The sequence below is a fragment of the Liolophura sinensis genome, chromosome 12 (genome assembly GCF_032854445.1).
Source record: "Liolophura sinensis isolate JHLJ2023 chromosome 12, CUHK_Ljap_v2, whole genome shotgun sequence".
Classification (NCBI taxonomy): domain Eukaryota; kingdom Metazoa; phylum Mollusca; class Polyplacophora; order Chitonida; family Chitonidae; genus Liolophura; species Liolophura sinensis.
Window position 1 is genome coordinate 10,113,869 of NC_088306.1, and position 22,494 is coordinate 10,136,362.

Below are 22,494 nucleotides of genomic sequence, written 5' to 3' on the forward strand. Positions count from 1 at the left end.
TAAGAAACTTTTTCAAAATCTTGTCCTTTTTTTAAGAAACATATGGGTGTAGAAATTAGTGTTAGCCAAGAACGATAACTCAAATTTGGCGCCAAATTAAAGAAGAAACGTTTATTGCGGTTAAGTATGTGATATTTTGTGTTATATACCTTGTTAAATCACTTGGTTTGAGAAAAACGTAACACGTTTGTTATCTCTTTTGAGTTAGCTGTCATCGGCACTTTTGCTTGTTCAAAGACATGTCCGGCTAAGAGATAGAAAATAAACGAAACCAAATTAAAGAGGGCGCCCGCGTGTTTATGTAAACCGGAAGTCGCCATTCTCAGCTAGTTTGCGACGAAGAGAAACGCGTTGTAAAAATCATGATCGAAATTACCTGTAACGATCGGTTGGGGAAGAAAGTGCGCGTCAAGTGCAACCCTGACGATACTATTGGCGACTTGAAAAAGCTAATTGCCGCGCAGACAGGAACAAAATGGGATAAAATCGTACTAAAAAAGTGGTACAACATTTACAAAGATCACGTCACGTTGAGAGACTACGAAATTAACGACGGCATGAATCTTGAACTATATTACCAATAAGTCATTTCTTAAAAGTAATAATTCAATTTTATCAGAAGAGTCTTTTTTTTTTCTTTTTTTCTTTTTATTACATTTAGTTTGTTCTAAGTGCACAAAGTTGATTCAGGCTAAAATACACTGCGTGCATGTCTTGGGAGAAGATCAAGATTTAGGCCTACATCAAATACTGGTAAGTCTATTTTAAGGATGCTTAAAACCTTAGTAACCAGGGGCCAGTAGCCCAATGTTAAGCTGGATGTTCCTGCCATAACGCCCAGCCTCGATGATATAGACTTCCACAGGAACAATTTCACTCAAGCGTTTCGCCCGGCGGAAACCCACAACCATCCGCATGTTGCTGACAGACCTTCCCACTTACGGCCAGCATGCCCTGTAAACAGAATGATGGGTGGGATTTAATTTTTCCATGGCCCATCAGTTGCCTGAAGTTGAAAAAAAAAATTTCAGACATGGCAGACGTTGGTTTCAGTTGTCTATTATTAAAATAATATTATTTATTTATTTGATTAATGTTTTACGCCGTACTCAAGGATATTTCACTTATACGACGGAGGGAGGAAACAGGGCACTGCCCAGGAGGAAACTCTCGACCATCCACAGGTTGCTGGCAGACCTTCCCACGTATGGCCAGAGAGGAAAGCAGCATGAGCTGGACTTGAACTCACAAAAGCCGCATTGGTGAGAAAGTCATTATGCTGCACTAGGGCCCTACCCAACTGAGCCACAGAGGTCCCTTGCCAATAACCAAGTCACACTTTGTTAGAACATTAAAAACTGCGTGTTTCAAGGGGTAATAGAAGTAAAAGAATTGAGTTTTTCGTTGATGTGTATGTATCAATAAAATGGATTTTGATTTCTGTTTCCTCTACAGTAGTGAATGGTTTTGGAATGAAATAATCAAAAGACACCACACTAAAATAAATGTACGTTTCATTTCATTTCATTGATTTCTAACATTTTAGATTGATGTCTAAATAAGTTGTTAGAAAATCACTTCAAGGATGTAAAAGTAACAATGTGAGCTCAATGAAGATATGTTCAAATTTACTTAATCTGATCCGACTTTTACTTATTTAATTTTTTGGAAAATCATTACAGAGTACACAAGTTTGCATAAGACACTGACTTTGTTCATGTGAAACAATGTAAACAGCATCCTGATACTTTCCTAGTTCTTTATTATTAATGTCTAATTTAATTTTAATTTTTTATACTCTATTGTTTCAGAAAGTAAACTGCCACAATGCAAGCATTTCTGAAATTTGGATCAGGGGGCGTAACTGCGACTAAACAAAAGCCTGCCGGTTCATCATCTGGGACAGGAGATGGCAAGAAGGAGAGAAAACACATTCCCTGGGTTGAGAAATAGTAAGGCACCAGGGGCCAGTTCCACAAAGACAGTTCTGACTTAAGTCAAAATTTCAAACTTTGTCACAATGCTTAGTTTTTGATAATGGAAATTGAAATTTTGGCATATTTGTCTTACGCTAACATTGGTGAGGTGGTAAAAATTTTAATTTACGGTGCCCAAAAATAAGCTTTAAAGTAACATTTCAAATTTCGACAAATCAAAACTGGCTTTGTGGAATTGGCCCCCGTTTCTAGTGAGGAATTATTTTGAGGGAAGAGGCCACTAAAACACTTTTACGACTTGTTCTGCTGATTTCCCCGGTATGCATGAAACTGAAATTGGAATATCTGTGATGATTTTAAAAGTTATCACATACTAAAAGTGAATGTGTTGTTGCATTTGTCATTTTTACAACAATCTAAATGGCTTCCCGTAGATTCACTTACCAAGAATCCGCCTTGTTCAAGTCCAACTGTAATACCACAAAGCAGTTGCGCCATAGGTTTTAATGCTCTTAGAATCAAACAGATTTCGGTTCCGTGTTTATAACTTTAGCAAATAATGGACAGTGAAATTATATGTTATTGTTCAACAAAAATTTGATTTTCAATTTGTCTCATCTTATCTTCATTGCATTCTTTTTTGGGGGGCCTGCATAGCCTAGTCTATAGCATGCTAGCGCATTACTATGACCCAGGAGCCTCTTGCTGATATGATTGATGAGTTCAAGTCCAGGCGCTGCTGGCTTCCTTTCCGGTCGTACATGTAAATATCTGCCAGTAACCAACAGATGGGCATGGATCTTCCCACCGTATTGCCTGGTTTCCTCTCATCATAATGCTGGCGTAGGTTGTATAAGTGATCAAATAAATAAATAAATAAATCTTTGTTATTTATTGTCGAATGTCTATCCCATGCTAATTGCATTTTTTGTTTATTCTCCATTGTCTAAGTATCAGTTGTTGCTAATCAGTTGGTTGAATGTTGGTGATGACACAAACATATCAACTAGTTGAAAACCCTTGAAAATTGAAGAACACTATAGGTGTACAAAAATTTCTGTTAGGAAAACTTTTAACAAATATATTTGCGTTAACTTTCCGTTATTGGCAAAACTGTTAGCTGAATGTCCTTTAAATGAGTCTTACCATCAACTAGAGATCATTTCAAAGTTGACAAGAAATGGTCACTACAACAAAGGACTTCTTGTCTGCATGACGTTCAGCTCATCTTCGTTTCTTTTCTGAATTGTTGTCTTTCGTGTGCGGGCCTACTTGGCTCAGTTGGTTAGCGCACTGGCGCAGTGTAATGACCCAGGAGTCTCTCAACAATGCGGTCACTGTGAGTTCAAGTCCAGCTCATGCTGGCTTCCTCTCGGGCCATAAGTGGGAAGGTCTGCCAGCAACCTGCGGATGGTTGTGGGTTTCTCCCGGGCTGTGCCCGGTTTCCTCTCACCATAATGCTGGCCGCCGTCGTATAAGTGAAATATTCTCGAGTACAGCGTAAAACACCTAATAAAACTCCAGTCAAATAAATAAATAAATAAATCTTTTGTGTGAATGAATAGGGCAGTGCCAGTGCAGGGATTTCATACACGTTGATATTAGACCCCCAGAATTCGGTTGTAAAATTCACTTAAAAACTGAAAATTGGTGTGAAAAACTCAGTTCTGTGTTTTTCTGGTACAGATAATCAAAGTTTTGGATAAAAACTGAATTGAATTCGTAAATATATGCATAGCGATGAGCGGTCGACTTCAATAACCAACGGGTGCATCTGTGACAATCCGAAGTGGTTAGGTGTGTATTGGCTGTAATTAAATTAAAATTAGGTTTTAAATATGTTCAGACTATGGTGATAAGGTTTAGTGGGTATAGAACAAAGTGGGAGTCCGTTCGTATTTGGTTTGATCAATCTTTGGTATGCCAGGAAAGTGAAAGAAAAGTAAATACAACACTTGCTGACTTCCAGTATTACACGCTATCCCATTGGCTCTGTGTCTCCTGTGGACCGAAGAGTGAGCTTCTAACAAATTATGAACTGTATAAAATAACGCAATGGCCGTTTGACAACTACGCAATGTTAGCTGTTTCTGACCGGCTACAGAGGATGATTAAAACCCCAAACATATCAAAATTAATCATGATGCTTGACTGCATGAATGACCTGGCATCGATAATGGGGAATTTATATGTTTTACTGCTGAACAGCACTGCTCAAAAGGTGACAGGTCACTTTGCCGGTTGATTAAAAGTAGGCCTACATTAGCTCTTGACGGGTCGTCTCTTCATCTTAATGGATATCGGCTCTGATGCCAACAATGCTACCTGTCATATAACCGTACCTGCTTTACGTGCTGTCCGTCACACATGGGGCAGATAAAAGTTGTCTGCCTGTACTCGCAGTTTACCGAAATGCTCATCTCTGCAAGATGTCCCCTCTTCCGATCGCTAGTAAGTCCAACAGAGCTGAAAACTACATGGTCATCACTGCTAGGCATATAACACAACAGCCCTGTTGATCTTGCAAGTTTTTGATAATCCGCTTTACCTCGTGATGAAATTATTAGGTTGCTATTGTGTCCTTCCAACGTAAAGAGCCGATGGTTTGTGGGTTTGTTGTTATTGACTGAGGAAAGACACGTGGCATTATTGACATTAGGGCAGTTATCCTTTAGGATGAAGAGATGGCTGGTCAGAGCTAGGCCTACGTGTACCCGCTCGCCAGTCAAAGGCCAATATGAAAACAAGTGACACCTCTTTGAATACTGCTCACAGTAGGTGGCAATGTTATCTTCGTACATAGTTATAATCCATCCCGCATCCTTCTAATCTCCAGATATACATGTAGCCACTCCCGATAATACCTGTTTGATGTGCTTGAGTAATTTATAATTTGGAAAATTGAACAGTTTTACAATTTTTTTCCGTATTTCCTTGATTCTGCGAACCCATCTTTGAAGTAAATTTAATTTCAACGAATAATAAATATTTTACAGTATGTACCTGTGATCAGAATAAGCCTTGCCTTTTGTGTTCGTAGGCCTTTATGTGTATTTTTTATGTAATATTTGTTAGTTCCTTTCTTTCTTCTAATATTTATAACAACCAACAACTGAACATGCGTGGTTTATAATTGTTTCATTAACTACAGCTGAGCAGGTTAAGCCTTTTCTCTGTATTTTGCTCATGTTACCTTTTGATATAATGTTTGTTAGTTCCCTTCTTTCCTTTAATGTAACAACCAACAACTGAACGTGAATCAGCATGGTTTGTAACTGTTTTATTATGCCGTGTATATCTCTGATCAGGATAACATACTTGTAAATGTATATGTATGTACCAACAATAAAATCATGATCAGAAATGAACCTCGTATGAAATTAAATGTTCTCCCTCTCATATATATATATATATATATGTGTCATATACACTTTCACGTTCACGAAATTACTAATAAAGCGGAGTTAAACTCAATACCAGGTTATAGTTATAAACTCAATTTGGACCATCAGCAACCTGCGGATGGTCGTGGGTTTACCCCGGGCTCTGCCCAGATTCCACCCACCGTAATGCTAGCTGGCGTTGTATAAGAGCAATATTCTCGAGCACGGCATAAAACACCAATCAAATAAATAAAATGAATCAATTTGGACCAGAAAAAATTCAATATGGAGTTTCCGATTTAAAAAATGTGGACTTTATGTATCCCTGCAGTGTCTGTAAGGGGTAGTGGAAGCCATTATATTTATTGTGTTTGTGAAGTTCTTTGCTTTCTATTCCTATAAATGCTCCTAATTTTTTCCACGAACATTTCCTAAAAACATCCTATTTTGGGTGTAAAGCTCCTATGTTTCGTATATGGGTTTTCATCCCAAGTTGGTTGGGAGCCCTGAGGATCACGTTGAAAGTAAGGCACTGTACGTGTAAATATATTGGCATTTCAGTCGTCCCCGCACAGTTGACGATGTAGCCCATCAGGAGGAAGTGATCGCTGTGTTGAAAAAGTCACTTGCTGGTTCAGATGTAAGTATACAGTATTACACACTGCTGTTGTGATAAGAGATTCCCCAGATGACAAAGCATAACTTTCTACCATTGAAATTCAGATCGTAAAATAAGCTTCCAGTGTTTGTATAAGAACACTCTAAAAAGTTGGTAAATGTGTTTTATATAGTTAAATACTGAAAAATAACCCAACTGAAGACAAACCTTTCATTGTCATACATGTCCAGCTGCAAACTTCATAAATTGTGCTGTCTTTGAGGCAAGCATAATAAAGAAATTCCACTAGTTTGAGCTTGAGGTTGGCTGAACGTTTGTGCCTGTATGTGAATCTGTAGTAGTTTGATGCTATTATTGATTGTCTTGTCTCTTCTCTTTAGCTGCCTAACCTGCTGTTTTATGGCCCGCCAGGAACTGGGAAAACATCCACCATTTTGGCTGCTGCCAGGGAACTGTTTGGGTAAGCCTGTGAAACAGAGAAAGATATTTTTGGGTATTTTGATGTTACCTAATCATGGCAACAGTGTCACTGCCAAGTCTCCATCTCAAAGCATTCTAACTATAGATGTTCGACTTCATGCCGATGAGTTAGCATGCTGAAATCCATCTCTTCCAGATTTTGCTATGGCTTTGAATTGGCATTGTTGATGTACCTGATAAAGGTACGGTGGTTTAATATGGTTCTTACCCATAAACTTGACTGTATGCGTCAGGGGTTTTCCTCAACCTCTGCCCAGTTTCCTCCCACCATAATGCTGGCTGCTGTCGTAAAACACCAAGGAAATATGTGTAAAGAAATAGAAGTGAACAACATTCAGGACAAATCAGTTAGAAAAATGTAATGACTTTTTTATTCCAAAAAACAGTGTGTTTTTTCTCTGATTTCCTTGACTGTGAACAGAGATGTCAAAAATGGATAGTTAAAATGATTTTTCTGGTAATGTACACAAAAAAACAGGGGCCTCTGTGGCCCAGGGGATTAGCATGCCAGCGTGGTCCAATGACCTAGGAGCCTCCAAATGCAGTTGTCGTGAGTTCAGTTCCAGCTCATGCTGGCATCCTCTCCAGCCGCACATGGGAAAGTCTTTCAGCAACCTGCGGGTGGGCATGGGTTTTCCCCAGGGATCTGCCAGGTTTCCTCCCACCATAATCCTTGCTGCCGCCGTATAAGTGAAATATTCTTGAGTATGGCGTAAAACACCAATCAAATGAACAAAAACAAAAAAACAATAGGGGAAATCTAATAAGATTTTTTGGTGTTCTTGTTTTGTCCTTGCAGACCAGAATTGTACAGAAGCAGAACCCTGGAGCTGAATGCATCTGATGAAAGAGGCATTGACGTTGTACGTGACAAGGTGAAAAAGTTTTCCCAGCTGTCTGCCAGTGGGAAACGACCAGAGTAAGTGTGGGACTTGCTTAGGCATACATTATGTACTAGTACATCATTAGTGGGTATCAGCAGATGTATGGGGGGTATGAAGGTGTCAGTGTACCCTCGCTGATTCCAGGTGGTAAAAGCACAGGCCCTCTTGAGACTCTGGGGCCGTTAACCAATGAGGGTCCATGTTGAACTGTAGAGTTTGGCTGCAGCTTGAGGTCAGGAGGTTGGTCAGGTATTTGTATAAGGGTGATGGTTTACTGTCAGCCGTGAACCTGGCAGGTGTCGTACAAGGGAAAAATTCTGGTGTAAGGCGTTTAACAACAGATGTGTTAGTCACTGAGTGTTTTTGCCTAATTGCAAGATTGCCTAAATTCAGACATCCTACACAATAAAGTAAGATGATGTGACCTAAAAACACTCCACTGGGGTCTGTATTTTTACAGAAATATATATGTGTACAAAGTTAGGTGAAGTTGGTCCCTTGTGTGTTAGTCAAACTGTTAGTAGGTTTTTCTTATGTTGCTGTTACATTTACTAAGTGAAGACATTATCAGGAGTGTTTGGTGGTAGGTTTTGTTTCAGCTGTAACAAGTGTCCACTTAAACATGAAGGATTTAAGTATCGTTGATTAATTATCGTTCACCTTCTTGTTGTAACGTGATCTTTTTTTTTCCTGCAGTGGTAAACCATGTCCTCCGTTCAAGATTGTGATCTTAGATGAAGCGGATTCCATGACAGAAGCTGCTCAGGTATGTGGACAGAATATGATGCATAGAAGATCAACAGTTCAGGGGGGGGCCTCTGTGGCTCAGTTTGTTAGCGCGCTAGCGCAGCGTAATGACCCAGCACCCTCACACCAATACGGTCCCTGTGAGTTCAAGTCCAGCTCATGCTGGCTTCCTCTCCGGCCATACGTGAGAAGGTTTTCCAGCAATCTTCAGATGGTTGTGGGTTTGCCCCGGGCTCTGCACGGTTTCCTCCCGCCATAATGCTGGCCGCAGTCATATAAGTGATATAATCTTTGAGTACAGCGTAAAACATCAATCAAATAAACAGATAAAATATATAACACTAACAACTGTTCAGGGGCAGGTGGCTTGAAATTTCAGTGGAGAAGTTTGTAAATGCATTGTACTTTGAAAAACAAGTACGTTATGACCCAATGTTAAAGAGTATTGTGTCTTGGCTTCGTAAGATCAAAAATGTTTGTTGTTGTTTTTAAACGAAGGTTCCAAATCAAGCTGAAATAGTAGACAGGAGTAACTGCTTCAAGTAGTTTTGTGTTGTAAATCTGCTAGGTGGAGTGTTACCTACAACACCACTGAACAGAATATATGCTGTGTGAAAGTCTTCAGACTGAGTGGCACCATAAATTCATGTGAACAATAATTAGGATTCAGTCCATGAGAGGATAGGATTTCAGGATTTCTTGGACCGGAGTTGCCATTTCAGAGGAAAATGTACTCCATTTGTATTGTTTTAATGTTTCAGAATTCAGAATTTTACATTAGTGGTGATGTAGAGGGAGGTATATATTTGATTTTACAATTAGTCATCTTGTCTCTTCGTTCACATTTTTTAGTGTGAGTTAAGATTTCATTGAGAGTCATGTTCAGATGTTGGTTCTTTTATAGTCTTTGTGTTGTATTTTTCAGTCAGCATTAAGAAGAACCATGGAGAAGGAAACAAAAACCACACGATTCTGTTTGATATGTAATTACGTGAGTCGTATCATCGAGCCAATCACATCCAGGTGTGCCAAGTTCCGTTTCAAACCTCTTGGCAGTGATATCATGATGGACAAGCTCAAGGAAATCTGTGACAAAGAAAACATTCAGTTTCAGGATGGGGTGAGTTACAACAGAGGAATCCTGTGTGTGACCCAAAACTCTATTTTCCTCAGTCCTGTTGTTCTTTTAAAGGTTTTGTCAGATTTGTCCATGGATATATAAATATAGGTTTCAGTGCCTGAAGTAATATTTTGTGATTTTTATTTTCCTCTAAAATGAACTTTTTAGGGCAATTATTAGGGCAAATATAATATATGTATGATAACTGTTGTTTGAATTTTAATGCACGCAGATTTGTAGGTATGTCCTAACATACATATAAGAAAATGAAGTTTTTAGAAATGCGTAAATATTGATGTCATCTTTTGTGTAATTTGTACAGGTGTTGGACGCCCTCATGAAGACATCAAATGGGGACATGAGAAAGGCCATCACCACACTACAGAGCGCATTCAGGCTCAAGGGAGATAACTCTATCAGCGAAGAAGATGTGTATGAAATTGCAGGGGTGAGTTAAACCAAGGTCCAAAAAGGAAAAAAAATATGTGCGTTGGAGAAAGATGTGTTGTAGTCACTCTGAATATCAGTTAGGGTTGGGAGGCAAACTGAGATCGGTCGGATAAGCGGAAACCCAACATATTCTTATTTTAGCCCAATCTGAGAAAAACAAAGCGTACAAAACAGTTTTGTAAATTCTAATTCTTGTTTGGAAATACCCAAACTTATTGTCTTGGTAACCTATTTAAATGTGCATGGAGAAATCAGATGCTCCCAAGGTGAAGCCAAGTGGTAACGGGTGTACTTGATGTGGGTAACATGTACTTCTGCTTTCTCCTGATGGTATCTCCGGCCTTGCTCTGACACAGATTGGCACATGCCTTAATTTTTCAACCTTTTCAACTGCCTCTGCAGTCCAAATTTTGAAACGTCCTGAGACAACTATTGGGTGTAGAGAAGTACAGTTTTATAAAAGCTTTCATCGTCAGTGACACAGGTGAATCATTTAAGAGTCATTTTCGTAATAGTAGTATGCATAAATTCCCCTGATTAGAAATCTGTTCAGAAAATGTTGATGATTTCGGGAAAAAGTTCCATGGACTATGAACAATATTTAGGCTTGGTTTTCTTTTCCTGAAGTTTTGCTGATCGCTGATTCACACATGAAGTGTTTGCTAAATATTGATTGTGGAGTTCAGACTGTTGTAAATGTGTGAAAGGAGAAATGTCTTTTGTTCAAACATTATAATCTGCTGGAATGTCAAACCTGTATCAAAGAGCATGGACCTTTGCCACATCTAAACACAAATTCGATCGCTGTAAAGGGATTTCTGTCTGACCTTGACCTTGAAGAAGTGAAGAAGGTTTAAAATATTCCTGGATTTATATTCTATTGAGCGGCCACTTAGCCAAGACCTACCGTCAAATCTCTGTCTAACTTGTCCCACAAAGCTACAGATGAACAGACTGACCATAAATCCAAGGCAGTCGGCCTTATTAGATATAGGGGAGCCTCCATGGCATAGTTAGTTAGTGCAAAAGCACAGCTTAATGACCGAGAAGCCTCTCACCAATGGGATGGCTGTGAGTTCAAGTCCAGCTCGTGCTGGCTTTCTCTCAGGCCATAAGTGGGAAGGTCTGCCTGCAACCTGCAGATGGTCGTGGGTTTCCCCCGGGCTCTGCCCGGTTTCCTCCCACCATAATGCTGGCTGCCGTCGTATAAGTGAAATATTTTTGAGTACGGCGTAAAACACCACTCAGATAATAAATAGATAACTATTAGATCTAGTGGTCTATGATGATTAATAAACTCTTGTATCACATATCTTCAGATGTCTTTTTAAAGTAAAACAGAGCTAAAATATGAAGTAAGGTTCACCATACAGACAACTGAAAACTGCTCGTAAAAATACTTTTACTTATTTCTTCAGATTATTTAAAGAGTGTTGAAATGCATTCAAATATTTGAATACTAAGGTGGGCTTTATTAGCCATGCTGATGGTGTCTAGGAACTACATTAAATTTTTTCCTGATGTTCACCAGAAGAAAAGAATTTTTGGGAACATTATTTCAGCAGTCTTTTACTGATGGGTAAAAACAGTTATTCCAACACCCAGTATCTTAGAGTTGGGGAAAACTTTGTGAAGTTCCAAAACTTTGACAATATGGTCCATAAAGCCCACCTTAGAATTCAGATGTTTTGAACACCCTTAACTCTTCTCACAAAACCCTAAAACAAATAAATGAAAATATATATATGCATAGTTTTAAGTGTTCTGTTTAGTGATGCCTACCTCAACTTTTAGAGGTCTTTTCCTTTGATGTTTAATTTACACACTAAGAAATGCACCCATACATTCATTTCACTATGTTTTTCACGCGGTATGTACAGTACCTAATTCGCTTGCTTTTCTGCCTCTGCAGGTTTTGCCGGAGGAGTTGGTCGACAGAGTGCTCAAGGCATGTCGCTCAGATTCCTACGACAGACTGGATGACTCAGTAAAGGTACGGTGACCCAGGCCATTTGTTACCTCACACCTTAACACCTTCCCCTTCCAGTCTGTCGTTTTGACAGGCGCACTTATATCATGAAAAATGTGAAGCCTTGAAATTGGCCAATCCAATCGTTGTAGTTTTGTCTCCGAAATCTAATTATAAATGTGCATAAATTGCTCTGGAAATTGCTCTTTCGTAGGTGAAAAAGTTGAGGTTATTGATAGACAAAACTATATTTGTTCTTTATGATATAAGACGGCAGGAATCTTCTTGTTTACAATTCGCTTTTCCCATCTCATTTCATTTGTGTGACTGCTCTCTGGCTAACAGCCTGGTGACAGTAAGTGGCCGATGGCACTGATTGCCAGTTGCACAGCCCAGCATTCATTCAAGACCATATGTCATCACCAGTATGGTGTGGATATCATGTGGGGAAGTTCATCAGTAATTTGCCAGAGGTTGGTAGTTTTCCCCGGGCACTCCAGTTTCTTCCACCCAATCTGCTGACCGCCATAGGAGCAAATTCTTGGGCATGGCGTGAAACAATGAAATGCCTAAATGGGCAGGCGATCTTCCTCATTGTGAAAGAGAACTCACAGAATGTCTAGTTGGTGGTTTTCTCGAGGAAATGAATATGGAGTGAGTGAGTGCATGGGGTTTGACGTCGTACTTAATTTTTCAGTCACATGAAGATGAAGGAATCCTTAGAGTGCATGCAATGTGCCTCCTTGTTGCAGGACAGATTTCCACCGCTCTTTTATCTAGTGCTGCTTCACTGAATGTCTCATTTTTACTTACCGAAGGCAAATACGCCTCCCCACCCGATTATACTGATACGGGTCAGCCAATCATTGAATTAGCCCCTTCATGCTTGAACGCCAAGCGAGGAAGTTACAACTTCCTCTTTTAAGGTCTTAGGTGTGACTCGACCCAGGATTGACCCTGGATCTACCACTTCCGAAGCGGACAAATAAATATAGAAATTATTTTGTGTTGTGTAGGAGATAATGAGGGAAGGCTACTCTGCTATGCTCCTGATTGTACAGTTACATGACAAGGTGGTGGAAGCCGAAGAGCTCACGGACAAGCAGAAATCCATCATCGCAGAAAAGTTAGCTGTAAGTTTTACATTATTGCATTATCTGAATTTCTTCACTGCTAAATTGATACTGCATTGTATTATCGCTATATTGGGGCTTATTGCCCCAAGGCACTTGTATACACTTCTGTTGAAATTTTTCCTTCTTTAGGTAAAGCATGTTGAATTCAGTTATTTCAGATAGGCTTGCAAGTCTTGATTTGTCTTGTGCAAAGAGGCTAAATTTCTCATTTTGCTTGATTCTGTGAGTTGATCTTAGAAAGGTTTATTTATTTATTTATTTGATTGGTGTTTTACATCATACTCAAGACTATTTCACTTATACAACGACAGCCAGCATTATGATGGAGGCAAACCTGGCAGAGCCCAGGGAAAACCCATGACCATCCGTTGGCCGGAGAGGAAGCCAGCATGAGCTGGACTTGAACTCACAGCATTGGTGAGAGGCTTCTGGGTCATAATGCTGCGCTAGCGCGTTAACCAACTGAGCCACGGAGGCCTCTCTTAGAAAGGTGTTTTGATGTTCAGTTGGAAGGTAGGATAATAGCATACTGAGAAAATGTAAGTTTCAACACCAAAAAGCAATATTTTTCATACCTTTTCGGCCTCCAAAAGTGTTCTTTTAGAGAGCGTATTATGCTACACTGCATCTGATCAGGTTGAGTATTGTGTAATTGTGCCTGAAATATTGTTAATTGCTATCGATTTGGAAATGAACCAGTTTAACTCCAATTTTATGTCGTGTCACAATGGCTTTTATTTATAAACTGCTTTAAGCTGGTAGGCCACAGAAACCCAAACTTAACACTCCCCATTTTGTATGAAGAAGTTGTGCATAGTCATAACTAGATTTCCTAGATTTCCTGCAGCTGTTGCTTTTATTTGACCTTGCCCCTGTGAAGTTGAGTGCATGTGAACTCGAAAAACGCTGCCTGAATAAGCCGTCAGTTGTTTGTGTCCTACCTGAAACAATATTCTGTAAATCTTCAGCCTTTTCTTTAGTGAAATTTATGCATACAATTATTGTGACAATGACACCAAAAATGATGTGTTTGTGTCAGTAAAGATGCAAGCTTCATAAAACAGTGCAAATTATTTCTGTACATCTCATAGTTCTGTCGGAATATTTCAAAATATTGGTCGCAGTGGTGGTTGAAAAGGTTGAAGAAGTCATGGCATGGTTGTTCTCACGTGGTTATTCTCTTTGGATTGTTCAGATAAAAAAAAGCTTAGCTCTGGCCACAAGCTATCTCTACAGTTAGGTTGAAATCCTGAAGTGTTTTATCATGCTTTAAGTTGTGGGGTGTTACAGCTCCCAGGTCAAAAGGTTTGATCAGCCAGTACAATGGAATAATTGTCCCAGAGCATTAGTTAACACCAGACTTGAGCTTTGACACTTTTTTAAAAAAAATTCAGCCAGTGTACAAAACAATCGGATGAAATCTGTCAAAACTTATTTACATTTGATAATTTAATTTAATATTGTTAATTGCTATCATACTATTATTGAAGGTAATAGTAATGATTAAATAGGTAAAATTAATTTTAATAATGAATACACTGTTATAAATGTACACTATGAAATTCGTTATAATGAAAGTATTGTTGGAGATTTCCACTACAGAATGCCTGGATGTATCAGTCCCCTATATTGTTGATGTTGTTTGTTCAGGTGGTGGACAAGTGTTTAACAGACGGAGGAGACGAATATCTACAGCTGATGGACCTGTGTTTGTCTGATCATGCAGCAGTTGTGTCACTGATCACTGACTATGGGGGAATATGTACAGCTAAAAATGAGACATTTACAGCTAGTATTGAGACATTTACAGCTCTGATTGGACCTGTGTTGTGAGATCATGCAGCAGTTGTATCACTGATCACTGACTATGGGGGAATATGTACAGCTAAAAATGAGACATTTACAGCTAGTATTGAGACATTTACAGCTCTGATTGGACATGTGTTGTGAGATCATGCAGCTGTTGTGTCCCTGATCACTTTGCAATGGGGGTTGTGTACAGCTAAAATTGAGACATTTTCAGCTATTACTGAGAGATAATTACAGCTCTAACTGAACCTGTATTGTCCGATTAGGCGTCAGTTGTGTCTTCGATCAGTGTGGATGTGTGACATTAACACCATCCTAATGGACCTATATGTGTAGCTGTTAGTTCCCCTTGTGAAGCCCCTGAAGATGGTGAACAGTCGGAGAGATGCAAACTTTGTAGATTTCTCTCATGAAGTATAAATGGCTTTTTCAGTGTGTCATTTGAAGATAGCCAACTGTCACATGTTGGCAAGTTGGATTATTTGTTCAAATTGAAAATGATGTGCATATTTGAGGTATGATTCAGTGCAAAAATGTTAAACTTTCTTTGTTGACTCCATAATTTCAGTTGTACTGGATACAGTGATGTGTATATATCAGGAGATCTCATAGAGAGACAAGACATTGGTATTAAAGCGACGTATAGCTGCATAAGAGCAGGAAGAAACTGAAAACTTTCTGAACTATGATTTAACGCAAGGTTGAGGTCTTTAAAATGTAAGATTGGGACTGCTATTGATTCAGCACCTTCGCAGAGGTGATAAAAAATCTGCTGCTAATTACCACATGGTCATCATCTTTTTTTTTTTTTTTTTTTTTACAGGCAAGACAAAATTAATTAATTGTTTACACAAGCAGAATTTGAAAACAGTTTTATGTAATGTACTGTCATTTTCTTAAGGTATCGCTTCATATCATCATGAAAAACAGACTGGAATAAAGTGGGACAGGATACCTGTACATGAGCATCTTTTTTGCCTTGTGTTCACTTGTCACTTTATTAATATTCGTATCCTTGGTAGCATGAGTAATGGGCCGAGCATTCGTCACCTTGGTGTCAGTATTTATTTGTTTGTTTGATTGGTGTTTTACACCATACTCGAATATTTCTTCTACGATATACTTCTACGACGGCGGCCAGCATTATGGGGGAAGGAAAATCGGGCAGTGCCTGGTGGAAGCTCGCGACCATCCGCAGGTTGCCTGCAGACATTCCCACGTACTTGGTGTCAGTATAATGTGGCTGCTTTAGGTGTCATGCCTGGTCTTTCAGGCATGGCTTTACAGTGAGGCAGCACTATAATTATGTGAGCATTGGGCCGCGCCTACTGCAAGGAGAAACCGTCCTGACATGACCGAAATATTGTTGAAAATGCCGTTAAACCAAAATCAAGACTAGCTTTTCCACATGAACCAAAATTTGTAAATTAATTTTATGAAGGAATGGATTTTAAGAAGGTTCTAAGAAATTAAGAAATTTAAAGACATAAAGTCAAGAATACATCAGTGTAATCAAGGTCAATGAGGTTTTACTTTTATTTTCCCATTTTCAAAGTTGCAAATTTCGTTATATTTTTTGTAATGTATTGGATTCGTTTATTTATTTATTTATTTGATTGGTGTTTTACGCCGTTCTCAAAAATATTTCACTTCTACGGCCAGTATTATGATGTGAGGAAACACAGCACAGCCTGCAGAAAACCCACAACCAGGTTGCTGTCATACCGTCCCACGTTCCAGCAGGGAGGAAACCAGCACAAACAGGATTTGACTTAAAGCCACCACATCGGTGCGTATTTAATTGGTGTTATTACATGGTACTCAAGAATATTTCCTTCATGACGATGGGGCAGCTGTGATACTGCAGTGGGTCATGTGTATTGTATGTTAGAGAAATGTACATTAATTTTTTTTAGTGCACTGCCTGTGTTGAGATTGCGATATTCAAAATGACAAATAAAATGAAAGCTTTATTTTTTCTGTTATACTTTCCCTGTTTATACAGTATGCTAAGAGAAACTTTTTTATCATGAATATGTGGCCTTCAAAACTAAGTCAACCTGTACAGGCTTAATGGTTTTAACGTTCATAATGTACCACCGAAAACGTGTTGAAAATCTCGCCAAGATGACCTTTTGAAACAGCACAGACCTGGTTATACACTAAAAAAAATAAAACCGTTTACTTCAACAAAAGTCTGTTGTCTGAATGATGCCATAATGTATTCTGTTATTATAACACAATTTTCTGTCATATTCAATTCCTGTTAGTCTAATAGAATATTTTTGTTGAATTAATAGACTGTGTGTTATAATCAACAGAATAATCTGCTGCAATAGCAGAATACATTCTTGCATCACTCAGACAGACTTTCTGTTAAGATTAACGGAATCATGTTTTGAGTGTACTTAGGTCCCAGTCTTAGGCGATGTAGTGACATACACGGCTATCTCTATAGACTGACGTATTGACCCTGGCCACGGATATTGTGAAAGTGGGTTCACGGTACAGGCATAATGCGTTGAAAACATTTGTAGACATGGTTATATTGACGTCTAATATTTTGCAACTGTAAAAATCACGTGGCTTTGTCCCCTTCAATTTTGCGTAAGCCATGATGCTGGTAGCTACAGTATGTTGCCACTTCTAAGCATATACATAAACAGTTGGAATAAAACCCCGACTGACCTAAATTGACAGGATTTCACCGGTAATACGTGTCACCATTCGTTAACCATGACACTGTCGTCATTGCACTATTTTTACTCTCTATGATGTAGTCTTTTTATGTTATACAACAAGAGAAGATCTTATGATCATGGCTTTTTGGACATTGCACTGTGCGTATAGCTGCATATAGATTACGGTATAAAGAGGTATCAGGGCCTCTGTGGCGCAATGACCCAGGAGCCTCTCACCGATGCGGTCGCTGTGAGTTCGTTCAGCTATGATATCTTCCTGTCCGGCCGTATGTGGGAAGGTCTTCCATCAACCTGCGGGTGGTATTGGGTTTCCCCCGGGCTCTATCCGGATTCCTCCAACCATAATGCTGGCAGCCGTCGTATAAGTGAAATATTATTGAATACCGCATAAAACATCAATTAAATAAATAAATAAAGTATAGAGGTATCACTAAACCCTTGTTCTTGTGGTCATCTTGTTTTAGTACTGGCTGCTGTGGGTGCCATGTCTGGTGTTTCAGGCATGGCTTTACAGTGAGGCAGCATTATAATTATGTGAGCATTGGGCCTGGCCTACTGCAAGGAGAAACCCTCCTGATATGACCGAAATATTATTGAAAATGCCGTTAAACCACAATCAAGATTGTAGCTTTACCACATGAACCAAAATTTGTAAATTAATTTTATGAGGGAATGGATTTTAAGAAGGTTCTAAGAACTTAAAAGAAATTTAAAGACACGTAAAGTCAAGAATACTTCAGTGTAACCAAGGTCAACGAGGTTTTATTTTTATTTTCCCATTTTGAAACATGGAAATTTCATTATATGTTTGCAATGTATCTGATTTGTTCATTTATTTATTTGATTTGTGTTTTACTCCGTTCTCAAAAATATTACACGTCTCCGGCGGTGCCAGTATTATGATATGCTATGGAGAGGACAGAGCCTGCGGGAAACCCACAACCATCCACAGGTTGCTGTCATACCACCACACGTTCAACCAGAGAGGAAACCAGCATAAGCAGGACTTGAACTCACCGTACTCAAGAATATTTCCTTCATGACGGCGGCGCAACTATGATATTGTAGTATTATTAGTATGTATATTGGAGGTTAGAGAAATGCACATTGCAGCTATCTTAATACCATCCTAATGCAATTCCTGTAGTAGTATAGTAAAACTGGTGAAATTCAAACTTACGTATAAATTTGGAAATCCGAACTTTTCACTATTTTATAATTGTCTATTAAATATGTGTACGAAAATTGGAATTTTAACAGAGCTATGTTATTTTGGACCACCATGATTCTTGACAATATCACGCCACAATTGGCCATGGCTTTGCGTCAGTATATTACACAAGGTAAGGTGGCGTCTACTATGTTCAACACAGATATTATCAAAATCGAAAGTCATAAATGACCCACGTATACGCATCTAGGTGAGTTACAAAGTAAAAGTAGGCCTAATAGTCACATGTAGTGGATCTGGATATTAGATATCGTTACTGTGCTCAAATCAATTGTGGTCACTTGTGAACAGGTATACCATAATATGCATAATCAATGGTTTGTCCCTGTTTAACAGTTACAGCTGAGTGAACGTTCTTGTCACATTCAGCCGACCTACCTTTGACTTGCATTTGGATTCGAACGCTATATAGGCCCTTGCGATATATGTATATCGTGAAGAATGCCATAGGTTCTGTTTTAATACTTGGCGCTGTCTCGGCCAGGTGGATATGTGTTTACAAACGCGCCAGAACTATCGATGTCAACTATAGATTAATTATTCAATGTCCCATATGTTCCGACTGTTTCATGACCATTTTTTTGGGACTCAGTCTTTTTATCTTTTAGCTTAACAGACTTTTTCTTGGACGACCGGCTATCAAGACAGTGACAACAACAACAACAACATACAGACAAACTGGTTGCTATGGAAACAGGGAGGACGCAGAACATCAGCAACCAATAGACAACTCTTTTTTCGCAATGGCTTTGAAGGAAATAGTCGCTGTAGAGACCTTCTTCAAACTTAAGCACGATGTCTTGAGAAGTACCAATATTTAACGGCACAATACAGGAGGTCACCCCTTTACAAATAAGTTGAGCTGGCGCCAAGTCATAGCGGACGCGGTTTAAGTGATAGAACACTTGGACAGGCAGGTGTATATCACTGGAAGGGTATCTTGGAAAGGAAACATTCACAATGAAATAGTAACCGTCGGTATCAGTGGCTTCCAAAGAAAAGCGCAATGGCGAGGAGCCTTCGCAAGTATTGTTGAAGGTTAACTCGTGGACTTGCAAAGCGGCTGAGAAATCGGTCTTGTCGCCGTTCCATGCATCATAAGCAGATTTTCCTTTGAACACCAGGGCTTTAGCGTTGAGTTTCATCCCCCGAATGTTGCCAAAACAGATGTTGGCGCTGACCTCGGAACCTCCTAGTAAGTAAAAGGATTGCATGTGTGAGTCCCATAGAGACCTGATGGTGTAACTGCTTGACACGTTGAACAAGTTCCTTGTGTGTCTGTCGAACTCCGCTCCATGCTGTAAGAGATAGGCGTTGAAGGTATCGAAGCGGCTGTTAGCATACACATGGACATTTTGACAGAGGTTGCTGGTGAATCCGCCTAGAGTGGCTGCCAAGTCAAGCGTGTCCGTGAGGGGAAACCTTCCGAAACGGTCGTTAGTCGCGTACATATGGTAATAAGAGGCTACGAATGCAACAATGCCGATAGTGAGTCCCCAAAGTCTGATCACGATGTATCCAACACCGTCGTCGTCGTCGTTCTTTTTGACTCGCTGCCTCTTGCTGTGTTTGTTGACAACAGCGTCATCTTTAGGCTTAACCTTCCAACAGGCCGCTTGGTGAAGTATCTTCATGTCCTGTAGCATATCATTTATTTTAATTATGCAGAAAGGATGTTCATGCATGGCAATTGAAATTCTAAAATATATGTAAACTTTGTCAAAAAAGAAACGCAACCCCTGTCCTCGGATATCAAAAATTCGTTCGAATAAAGTTATTGCTTCCAAACTAAATTTTAGCCAAATGTAATGAAATTATACACGTTTTTAATGAAGATTACCATCCAAACAACTGCCTTTTCTCTCCTAAGTGTATTTTATTGCTTATGACGTCACAACGCATGGACTGACCCTGTTGACGTCGCACACAGAACCATTCACATGCAAATCATGTCAGTGGCAGTTATAGTGTGGGGGTGTATAAAAGCCCATGTGCTTTCGTATTTTATTCATTCATTCGTCGACGAAAGGCAGTCGGTAAAATGCCGCGACTGAGTGCTGCCGAAATATCGCCATTGGTCGTCTTCAAGCCGGAGAAAGTTTTGGTACTATTGCACGACACCTAAATGTTCACAAAACAGCGATATCCCGACTTTGGAGCCGTTACAGCAACTTTAATTCGACCAACGATCGCCCGAGAAGTGGAAGGCCAAGAATCACGACCCCACTTCAAGATCGGTACATCCGGGTCCTTCACCTGCGTAATCGGCATGCCCTACCAACCGTGACTGCCACACAAATACCAGGTTTGAGGAGAGTGTCGGCTCAAACGATTAGGAACCGTCTGAAAGAAGCGGGTTTACGTGCCTGTAGACCAGTTGTTGGACCTGTACTACGCCTCTTACATCGACGCCTACGACTCAGGTGGTGCAACAACGTATGGATATGGACTTTACAAAACTGGAGGCGCATCTGGTTTTCTGATGAATCCCGTTTTCTTTTGACAGGTCACGACGGAAGACAGCGTGTGTATAGGAGACGTCATGAACGCTTTGCGCCCATCTGCGTCCGGCAGGTGGACAGATTTGGCGGAGGCAGTGTTATGGTTTGGGGAGCCATCTCGTACAACCAGAAATCAGACTTGGTGATCGTTCCAGGGAACCTGACAGCCCAACGTTACATCAACCACGTGTTACAGCCTCACCTTCTCCCGATTATTGACCGACAGACACATCTTTTTCAACAGGACAGCGCCAGGCCTCATACTGCACGTGCAACAATGAGCTTTCTGCAGGATTCCAACGTCAATGTCTTGCCGTGGCCCTCTAAATCACCAGACTTCAACTCTATTGAACACCTGTGGGATACTCTGGATCGACACGTGCGTAAACTTCAGCCACTGCCACAGACGCTTCAACAGCTCGCCGTTGCGTTACAGGAAGAGTGGAGGGCCATTCCCCAGGAGAGAATCCGGCGTCTTATCCGTTCTTGTCCAAGGAGATGCCGTGCAGTGATTGCAGCTCGTGGTGGTCATAGGAGATACTGAGGAAGACGCCCCCTGGTGAGCAACTGGTGTCTGTGAGATGACTTTTGAAAAGACAGTTTTAAACATGACCATCTTGATTATTATTCTGCCAAATTTCTGACTTCTGTCTTCAATAAGAAAAAAGTTGTGCCGTCCTAAAACTAAATATTAAAATCTCTAAAATACGGGGGTTGCGTTTCTTTTTTGACAGAGTTTATATGTCTGCCTGTAGTTATGGTGACATTTAATATACATCTACAGGATACACCCATGACTAGGAAGGAGTCCCTCGTATATAGGGCTTATAGATATAAATTGCAAACGAAATGATCATAGTCAATATTATAGAATAGTAAACCCATGACCATCCGCAGTTTGCTGAGAGACCTTCCCACGTGCGACCGGAGAGGAAGTCAGCATGGTGGAAGGCTCCTGGGACATTGCGCCGCGCTAACCCCCTCGGACCATATTGACACTTACTGATTTGTACTAACTCCTATAGTTTTCTGTCTTATATAGACACATCAGGAACCTGCGGAAGCATGTGAGTTTCCGCCGAGCTGAACCCGATTGCCTCCCATGTACCATAATGCTGGCCGCCGTCGTATAAGTGAAATATTCTAAAGTACCGGTACGGCGTAAAAAACCAATCAAATAAATAAATCAAATAAAATCATGTTAATAGGATTTGTAGCCCAAAAAATAAATCTTGGGGGCATCTCAGAGTTGTGACACGTCATTAAATATGCCATAGCATCGCACACGACTTATGATCATATAGACTTCTTTCTTACCTGTTATATCGTAGTCCGAGTTTTCTTTTTCACTTAAATGGTGTGATCCTCCAGAGTGGCTTATGTTTTAGACGTAAACTTAGCCGATTTTATATGTGATCTAAAATATAAAAATAGCTTATCATGTGAAAAACAGTCACCCTGTCTCCTCCACTTGAAATTAGATATGAACTTCGCGGATGACGTCAATCAGTCGTTTATTATCGGAG

General features: G+C 39.9%; 2 protein-coding genes across 3 annotated transcripts; one reads left to right on the plus strand and one right to left on the minus strand.

The window, feature by feature from the left end:
• The first annotated feature begins 104 nt into the window (after nucleotides 1-104).
• Nucleotides 105-15,495, plus strand: LOC135479135 (replication factor C subunit 4-like). Of its 2 annotated transcripts, none has more exons than XM_064758889.1 (11): nucleotides 105-124; nucleotides 1,812-1,952; nucleotides 5,882-5,960; nucleotides 6,320-6,399; nucleotides 7,219-7,338; nucleotides 8,000-8,069; nucleotides 8,976-9,170; nucleotides 9,493-9,618; nucleotides 11,533-11,613; nucleotides 12,606-12,722; nucleotides 14,376-15,495. In XM_064758889.1, the coding sequence occupies exons 2-11, from the start codon at nucleotides 1,828-1,830 to the stop codon at nucleotides 14,556-14,558; spliced, it is 1,176 nt and encodes a 391-aa protein (XP_064614959.1). In that variant the 5' UTR covers nucleotides 105-124; nucleotides 1,812-1,827; the 3' UTR covers nucleotides 14,559-15,495. The 2 variants fall into 2 exon arrangements, with proteins under 2 accessions (XP_064614959.1, XP_064614958.1); XM_064758888.1 differs by lacking the exon at nucleotides 105-124 and adding an exon at nucleotides 1,382-1,507.
• A 3,505-nt stretch (nucleotides 15,496-19,000) lies between these two features.
• LOC135479680 (uncharacterized) lies at nucleotides 19,001-22,356 on the minus strand. The gene is made up of 2 exons (XM_064759584.1): nucleotides 22,286-22,356; nucleotides 19,001-20,104 (listed from the first exon to the last, which is right to left on the minus strand). Exon 2 carries the CDS (start codon nucleotides 20,099-20,101, stop codon nucleotides 19,001-19,003), a length of 1,101 nt encoding a protein of 366 aa, XP_064615654.1. The 5' UTR covers nucleotides 20,102-20,104; nucleotides 22,286-22,356.
• Nucleotides 22,357-22,494: the final 138 nt, after the last annotated feature.

What these genes read in the sequence shown, in the direction of transcription:
- LOC135479680 (XM_064759584.1), bottom strand. Translation starts at nt 20,101, where the DNA reads ATGAAGATACTTCACCAAGCGGCCTGTTGGAAGGTTAAGCCTAAAGAT.
- LOC135479135 (XM_064758889.1), top strand. Translation starts at nt 1,828, where the DNA reads ATGCAAGCATTTCTGAAATTTGGATCAGGGGGCGTAACTGCGACTAAA. An exon ending in GCTGCCAGGGAACTGTTTGG is followed by an intron (nt 6,400 to 7,218) that starts GTAAGCCTGTGA and finishes TTGTCCTTGCAG; the next exon opens with ACCAGAATTGTACAGAAGCA. An exon ending in ACATTCAGTTTCAGGATGGG is followed by an intron (nt 9,171 to 9,492) that starts GTGAGTTACAAC and finishes TAATTTGTACAG; the next exon opens with GTGTTGGACGCCCTCATGAA.